At 36.0% G+C, this 9406-nt stretch overlaps 1 protein-coding gene across 7 annotated transcripts in view; it reads right to left on the bottom strand.

Annotated features, from left to right (window-relative positions):
- The window catches only part of LOC113577265 (cyclin-dependent kinase 17), a 37126-nt gene continuing 27720 nt past the window's right edge, over positions 1-9406 (bottom strand). For 4 of the 7 annotated variants that reach the window (XM_027009804.3, XM_081703314.1, XM_027009805.3 and 1 more), the window contains one exon: positions 1-4867. Coding sequence is in view for 3 of the 7 variants with exons in the window: in XM_081703314.1 (XP_081559440.1) it covers positions 4817-4867 (51 nt within the window). In the remaining 4 variants the exon portion in view is untranslated. Of the gene's footprint in view, positions 4868-7587; positions 9330-9406 lie in introns of those variants that run through there. The other 3 variants (XM_027009803.3, XM_027009806.3, XR_014118821.1) reach the window with 2 other exon arrangements.

Genomic DNA, 9406 nt, shown 5'->3' with positions numbered 1-9406 from the left:
TGCTTTTGCAGAAATTTTATTGGACATTGGCACATGCATTCAAAAAAAGATAAGTACCTAGTCTACACAAACCAAGTGCATGTACTTTAGGTGAAGTTAAGAATTTTTTTATGTCACTACATTGTCATGAAAGATCAGTGGCTACTGGAAAATTCGGTCCTGATGTCTCAACATTACCACTTGCTGCTTTTACATGTTTTAGGAACTGGCACTGTTTAAGGAAATGGAAACAGACAGACATTCACTCCATGTGTCACTGTAGGAGATAACGGAGGGCTAACCCCCCTTCCCCCCATCCCCCAACAGATCTAGTAGATGTTATGTGCTACTAGATGCTCCAATCTTATCTTTGTAGCTAGATATACAGATCATTTGTTCTCTATTTACAAACCCAACTGCAGTGCCAAATTAAAAGTGGGAGTTGTCATGCTTCAAAAATGATCATAAGGCGTTTGTAGACTTTTTTGATTAACTATTCTTGTCTAATGTGAGAAATGTATAAGTAGTCAATTTCATTCCAGAACAGCCTGCCTACTAGATTTGTGAAACTTCATCTAGAAAAGGATGCTAAAAAAAACTTATAGAAAATAAAATTTAACATTTTCAAAACTAAAAGTTCAGCTTAGTTGAAAAAGTGAGGGGATCAATATTATGGAGGTCTGACACCCCACCTCCATTATTGTCATTTTCACAATATTACATCCCAGAGGAAACTGGGAAAGATTAAAGTATCCAGCATTCCCAACATGCTTAGAGGTACCCATATTATCAATGATGTTGACAAAAATATAGGTAAGGATTCAAATTAAAATGAGTTGATGTTGTAATACAGGAAATCTTCTATCAGAAATGTTTCCTTGAAATAATGTACAATAAGAAAGTAATCTTTAAAAATGTATTCCACTTTTCATCTAAAATGAAAAATGAGGAATGGCTCAAACTACAGATGTGTCTACAAAGCATTTTCTCCATCACAGTTCAATGCTCATGAGCAACAAGAATGAAGGCAACTAAACACTCAACTGAACAGATAAACTAAAGTAAATGATGCCAAAAGGTCTGACTGGAAGCAGGGTACATGCAAACTGATAATACCTGTCTAATGTGATCAACATTTTCTCCTCATGTTCTAAGAGATTGACTTGTAGATTAATTTGAATTTCAACAGATTGCTTCAGTAAATCACTATTATAAACAATTATCAACCAGTCTCTGAAACTTGAGCATTTGGCATAATTTACAATAATCAATCATTTGTTACTTAAAATGCCATTAAATGAAAATTATTTTTAAAATTCCAAATTTGGTGTTAATTTAATGTGAAAGTGCACTTCCAGTTTCCGTATTAGTATTAGTGCAGATAAAATCTCTGTTGGTCAGAACTTTCTGAGGACTATGCATTCATCAAACAGGAATATTAAGAGCCAGTAGCCTTAATTAAATAATTAGTGTGTTTAACAAGATATTGAAGTTACTAAAGTAAGACGTGATTATAAAAGCAAAGAAGAAATACTAAAACAGTTTAAATGCTCAGCATTAAAATTGAATTTCAATGTGCATGACAGTCTGGCTAGTTAACTCAATATATAAAAACAGAGGACACACGTATTTAAATCCACAATCAAGAAACTGTATAGCCAGTTGTGTTCATATCAAATTTAAGCTCAATTTCCATTCTCAATTAATTCAGCAATATTTTTTTTAAAGAATTAAACTATTCTTAAACATTGTAAACATTTTATACCAGCATTATTGTACAGACTGCTGGATCTTGTACTGAGTTTTTTTTCAGGGAACTGTAAGAAATCCTCAGTCCCTTGTTTCATTGTTTTAGAATAAGAAATACTGAAGTTGTCACTTTGTATTTCTGAAACACCTAATTGTGGATTAAAATGTGCATTAGTTTCCCTAAAACAAGAATATAAGACAACAATAAATCTGAAATTAGCTCCAATCATTGTCAAAGACCATCATTTGTTACTGTAGTTGTTATTGTTTCTAAGGAAGCCCTCCTTTGGTGTCTCATCACATTCTTAAACATTCTACAAAACAAAATACAAAAACAAGTAACCAGATGGTGGCTTTCAACCAGTTTTCATAACATTAACACTAAAGCATGTACCTACACATTACAGTAACATTTGAAGGGTATGTACACAACACATTCAAAATAATAGCTACTTTAACATCTTACACAATAAATTACATCACCATTTGTGACATCTTACATCACCATTCATGAAGTATTCATGTGTAACATGAAAATAATAGCTACTGTACTGTATTCAGACAGATGAACTGCACTGAAAATTGGAGATATGGAATTTTTTTTAAATTTGAGACTTTTAAAAGTCTATTTAAAATTACTGTGAGAAACAACATGAATAGTTCATCATTGTTAATAATAATCCATAATCCATGAATGCATTATGTAGTATTTATGCAAGATGTTAGGAATATGTTATAAATACTCCCTTCATATAAAATGTTACCCAAATGTCTGATTTCTGTAGTAGCTATAGCCACTAATGCAAGGAAACTGAAAACAAAAGGTGGGTTTTATTAAAACAAGTGGTAAACAAAACTTTCTGAAATTCAAGTAAAAGGTAAACTAATTTTATACAAGGCTCTCTAACCTTCATAAACCTTTGTTCATATGGTGGTCATACAACTTCCATCTTAACCATTACAAAAATGCTTGCTCAAAATGTGATTCACAGGTAGGAATAAAGGAGTCTTATAGTTCTATATGGAAGGACTACGCTGTAGGTATAACTGTTTTAGGTGTTAAGAGTCTCAAACATGCTCCTTCTTACTCTGACTACTCAATTTTTGCCTCGGGTTACAGGTTTTGTAAACTTAAGTGTAAATAAATAAACCTTCAATGATACTTCCACATGGCTTGTTTTTCATTTGGCATGTTTTCTTGAAATATTAAAAAAGGCAAGCCATATGTAAGATATACTACTGTTGTACTATTATTGAAGACATGGATTTCAACATGGTCATTGTTCATAATTATCATCTATCTTATACAAAGAAAGATTTAAATCCTTAAAAATGCATTAAAAAAGAAAAACAAACAAACAAACCCAAGCATCACTGTTAATGTGGATTCACTGGGTTAATAACTGAACATTCACCATGCAAATACTGTCATGTACAAAACACATTCAAGTAATCTTGCAGATCAACAAATTGCAGAACTAACTACACAGTTTCAATCCATGTGACTCTGAAACTGAAAGTATGTCTGCGCAGTGGAATGGAGATGTTTTTATGTGCATGTACTAGTGTACTAGAGAATTCTGTAGTATTGCATGACAAAGGTACTGATGTAATTGATGTAAGTTATTAAGTATTGCAAAAGAACTAATCTAACAGTTTTGTGAGATGTTATGTTTGTGTATGTTTTCTGTATGTGTTGTGCCAGCTCTATGGCTTTCAGCCTGGACTACAAACAGTCCATTTCCTGATTTTTAGTTCATCATCTGATTACAGCATCCAGAACCCTTGGCTGTGCAAACCTATCCAGTGGACGTCTGCCAGTGCACATAACTCACAGTAGGGATATTTTTGAAGGCATTATATCAACAATTATCTGCTCTGTTTCCCCAAAAACAGTTATCAGCTCTTCTGTGGTTATAGTGGCTTTGATGCTTTTGGTTAACTGTGCCCTCAAAAGGAAGGAGAAAGAGAATGGGGTACTGGGTGAAACAATACTCAAATCATACATAATAGGTGAGGCTTGGTCTGGTTGAGCTGAGAAGGGTTCTATAGCCTGTTCACGTACCACAGTAATCTAGTGAGCACATTATGCTAATATAATACTATTCATTCTTGTAATACCCATAACTGTTCTGCCAGTTAGTAGTGCAATACCTTTGCTCCTCCAAAGGTGCATGCTTTAGATTTGCACAGTGTCCAAGTTTGTCCTCTTCATACACAATCTGAATTGGAAGGTCTTCATATTAGTTTTACAAGTGTGTACTATAAAAAGACATGCAGCATCACTCATTCTGCACTGGGAAATTCAGTTTCATGTCAGTTACTTTGAATGGGTTCCAGTCATCCAAGGTCACTGGTTTTGTATTTAAAGAAGACAGCCTGAGCTTAACTACCATAAGGTGCCAAAGGTTAGTTGCAACAGCCATTCATTCAAACACAGCAGTATGTGATGCAGGTTCAGGATTTTTTTTGAGGGTTATTGGAAATATCAAAAGGCAACATTTAAACATTATGTAACTATACTCCTGATCCACCTCTCCAGCATAATGATACACACACAAACATGCACAAAGTTGTACATGTGGACATGAATGAGGTATGCTGTACATCTGGAATGAAGAGGCTTGCACAGTGTTGAACATTTATGAGTGGTGTATGTATTAGGGCAAGGTAAGGGGCATGATATGATGTGCCATATGAAAAAAGCAGCTTACACTTTTGTCTAAGTGGGGGAAAAAGATGTCTTTTCCTGTAAAGTCTTCTTGGCACCTGCAAAAATCCATCTACATGATCCAACTGAGGTCTTCATGATTCCTGTGCAAATGCACCACATCAAAAGTCTCTTTGAAGAATGACCCTATGTATAAAGGAGCAGTGGGACATGCTTCTCATGTTCCTTCATGAGCTGTATTTGCATTATTTTTCTTGATTGCGTAGTGTATTTTTCATTCCGTCAAACTTCAGTTTTTTCTTTCACCCTTCTCAGCGTACATGGTTTCAGGTTCTCTTTCGTTGATTGTATCATTAGGTTATTTTGCTGTTCTTTTGGTGAGGGTCCTTGTTAATGCCTTAGGTGCGCTGTCATCAACTATGCTTCTTGCTTAAAACAATACACTCTGTCGGCGGGACTTCCCCTGGGCTGAGAGAAAGAGAGAAGGATGAATGTTGAATGTGAATCAAAATTATTCCAAAAGATTTTTTTGTCAACTTGTTGAGGAAAGTTCATGTTGCTTTAAAACAAACACCACAGATTAGTTTTTATTTCTTTTTAAAACACTTCACCCTGCTACCCACATAAACACTGTAAAAATAAAACAAAACTACACAAGTCCGGTTTTGCTGGACAACCTTCAACTCAGCATTTTTCACACAACTGTCAATGGTGTAAAATAGGAGCTGCTTCTCCTTTTTAAAGAAATGAATGGTAGAACTGTACTGATTTGTCTTGTCTAACTGCTGAGGAAAATGCCTCTCCCTTATGTGTTTGTGCTTGTAACTGCCGCTAACTGTACACACACGAGTTTGTGTGTTTTACAAATAGGAAGTGACTCTGCCGACTCAATCAAACAAAACCCCCATGAAAACTACATTATAAAATAACAGTGAATGTCTTATGTCCAAGTTTGGTAGGTTTCTTCATCAAAAGACCCCCTCATGAGCCACTGTTTTTCTTTTTCCTCTTTTGTCATCTTGTTCCACTTTTTCATGAGATTCATTACTTCTTTTCCTGTCCCTTTTCCTTCTGATAGGATCATGGGAAGTGGTGTTATCTCCTTTTCTACTTGCCTGATCCCCATTGTGTATCTCTAACTATGTGACATGTTGACAGTCTGTTTTTAACTATTTTTTAAACCAATTCACTATTTCTATTCTTTATTTTAATGAAATAATATATGTGATTTGTTTCTATTATGCAGTCACAGGTTAAGTTCATTAATAAATCAAAGTGTGTATAGTAGGCAAGCCTCTCCCTATTAAAGCAGTAACACGTGTGTCTGTGTGTGTGTGTGTGTGTGTGTGTGTGTGTGTGTGTGTGTGTGTCTGTCCTCACTGCTCCTTCCCTCGAATTAGGAGGGACAGTGTGTGTCTGGGCTCTCGCTCCCTCTCAAGCTTGTGCTTGCTCTCTAACAGCTCCCTCACACTCCTCTATGTATCAGCAAATAGCCTACTGCAACTCCCTGGTAAAACAAAAAAACATTACTACACTTGCAATTACTAAAATTTACACTTGCAGCATATATTTAAATCACTCACTTATAATTATACTCCTCACTTGCTGTTTGTCTACATGGGGTCCATTTTGAGTGAACCTCTAGTATGATCTTGTCAGTTCTGGGGCAAGTATAAGCATGATGCATCACTTTCACAGCATATAGCTGAAAAGAATTTATCATATATCTAATACCATACAATCGGCGTTCATGTTCACTAATCACTTCATAAGCATTGTGTGTGCTAACAGCCTCTAGCTACTGATTAGGTCTTAGTATTTTATACAGTGGTTCTTCTTTCACAGCATATCGAAAATCCCTTTTTCTAACATACCCCTACTGAATAAAATTATACAAGCAAGTGTGCACCTCTTCATAACAGTAGCCCACAATACCATACTATGTAGATCTGTAATCATTTACAAATATTTCTAAATCTTGGATACCAGGGTATGTCAAATCAATACATTATTGTTTATTGCTGCACAAGCTGTCATTTGACTGCTATCACAATTTTGGCATTAACAATATTGTTCTTTAACATTTGAGTGTTCTGTGGGTGTTTTGACCAATCACATCAATAATAATCTAACAAAATAATGCAGGCCTATTTTTAAATATGTCATATCAAAGGTTCAGCACAAGATGTGCAAGATCTCCACGGGCTGGACATCAACCAAGTACACAGGTGACAATTCTGTTTTCAGTGGCATTAAAGTGTGATATTATTTTTGCTGTTTCCTTAAATAATACGATTAAAAAAACAGAGCTTGGACACATGTGAGTAGAACAGTCATGTGGCTACCATGCCTTAATTTCTGTAAATATTCATACAAATATGTTTTTGGTCCATCACATTATAATAAGGTTTCCAGTGTTTTCAGCATTCAGCTTTCATTATCCAGTTTTGGCTGTCCCATTCTTTTGTCCTGTTCCTAGCATAGGAATAAGGCTGGAGCTCCCTTCATTGCCACAGACACAATGTTCCCTCCAGCACTGGCACTGTTGGTCAGTCCATACAAGGGGCGCATTTGGCCATGGAGGACTACGCGCAGCTGCCAGACGGGCAGCATGGAGCTGCTAGGAGGTGCTTGGTCGTATGCTGCATTGTGCACTCAAGCACCAGCTTCATCATCGTCATCACCACAGCAACCACTACAAAGATCATGCAGCCAGTGTGGTTGTTTTCGTATCACAAGATGACGTGTGACTTGTTCCATATCACAAGATGAACTGTGGCAAATTCACATGCTTCCCTTTTCAAATTCCTCAGATTGCAAGTCTAAGATGTTATTTGTAATCCATATATATCAGAGATCAGTAACATTTGTAGGGAATCATGATGCAGATTCACTGAAATAAATCATAACTGTGAAATTACCTTCTTCAACGACTTCTGCCAGTGTGTTTCTAAAATGCATTTCTAAAGCAAAAATCTTAAGATATATTTATTTCCAGGTTGGTCTAAACCTGTAAACAAGCTTATGACTGATCCTAAAGGAAGAGATTTACAAGAGGAAAATAACCCGAGCACTTATGTTTTAGGTAGCTTGCTGCACAGAACTGTTTAGTTATGACCAACCTCACATGTCCCTGATAAGTGTGTAAGCAAATTTGACTAAAATAATACATTCCAGTCATTTAACCATTAAGTTTAACCAATATGTTTTTAATATACGGCAATCGCAATATGTAGCAATATAATTGCAATAAATGTTGTCCATATCATGCAGGCTTAGCTGTTTATGTGGGCATTAACTAATTATAAAGTATTACCAGCTGTTTTCATGAAAACTTTACCAGGAAATAAAAAGAGAAATAGATATCAAAGGAGTCTGATGCCACCTTGTGGTTTATCTTAGCCCAGGCTACAGTACATATAGAACATTTTCAGCCCCTTTGAAGTTTTCCACATTTTGGTATGTTTCAGACTAGTCTTAAAATTTGGTTGTTTTTTTCCTTCTCATTAATCTAAACACTATAGTCCACAGTGACAAAGCAAATACTGGTTTTTCCAATGTTTTGTAAATTTATTAAAATGTAAAACTGAAAGATTTAATTTGCCTAAGTATTCAGACCCTTTGTTATGGCACTCGCAATTGAGCTCTGGTGCATCCTATTTCTATTAATGGGCTTTGGTAAACAACTTCAGTGGTCCACCTGTGACTAACTGAATTGATTGGACAAAATTAGGAAATGCTATATAAGGTATATATAATGCCTCAGATTTGATGGTGTATGTCAGAGCGAAAACCAAGCACTGAGGCTGAAAGAATTGTCCTTACACCTGCGAGACAGGATTGTGTCAAGTCCCAGATATGTGGAAGGATACAAGAATTATTCTGCAGCATTTAAAGTGCCCAAGAGCATGATAGCCTCCATCATTTTCAAAACAGAAGAAGTATGGAACCACCAAGATATTCCTGCCCACCCATCTCAGGTGAAAACCTTGTCCAGAGTTTTATCCCAGACTGGGGCGAAGGTTTGTTTTATAAGAAATCACAGGAGTGGCTTTGGGATAAATTCTGTGAAAACAGCCAGAGCTCAAACCTGGACACAGAAGAGAATCTCTCGAATGACCTAAAAATCACTGCGCACCAGTACACCCCCTCCCCTCCCCACTGAACCTGAATGATTCTGCTTAGATGAATGAGACAAACCGCCAACAGAAAGGTGTGCTATGCTTGTAGGATCATTCCCAAGAAAACCTGGGGCTGTCATTGCTGTCAAAGGTACTCTTACCAAGCATTAAGTGAGGGAGCCTGAATATGTATGTAAATGTAGAAAACCGTTTTGCTTTATCACTGTATAGTATTAAATAAGATGGATGAGAAAAATTATTTGAATCCATGGTCTGAAAAATACAAAAATGTGGAAATCTTCTTAGGGTCTGTGAAACGCTCCATATGCAGTTATCCGAACAAGACTGCACTTGGAAGGGTATGCATGTATCACAATAAATTATTCTAAATAATGACAAAATGCAAACTGAAGTATGATGGTCTGCTACCTTCGCAAGTTTGCTCACATCATTTTAGGATGAAGTAAATTCTTTAGACAAAAATAAATCATTTGTCTATGCTGACATAATGTAGCCATAATTTTAAAAGAATTCAGAAAATATTTTTTTTGTTCCCTCTCAGATGCCTACATTCACTCTCTTACAAACAACATGCACACTAACACTCATCATACAGAGCTATAAGTAAGTAACAAAAGTTACATACATAATTACAAACATACATGATGACAAACCCTGAAAAAGAAAGATTCCACTGGTGGCATGCTGTGCCAACAACTTCACCCTCCCCTGACTTTTTAAAAGAAACACCTGAAAGAGTATATTTACTGAGCAGAAAAAGTCTTTAGATGTGCAAAAGGGAGTGATGACTGAAGAAAAAATCCAGAAGAAAGAGTGCAGGCAATAGGAGAGAGAAAACAGGAGGCACAATTAGGGGTGAGTCACA

Source organism: Electrophorus electricus, chromosome 20 (assembly GCF_041902795.1).
Source record: "Electrophorus electricus isolate QZ-2024a chromosome 20, ASM4190279v1, whole genome shotgun sequence".
Classification (NCBI taxonomy): Eukaryota; Metazoa; Chordata; class Actinopteri; order Gymnotiformes; family Gymnotidae; genus Electrophorus; species Electrophorus electricus.
The sequence above is the reverse complement of the archived record's forward strand: the minus strand, read 5'-3'. Positions and strand labels throughout refer to the sequence as shown.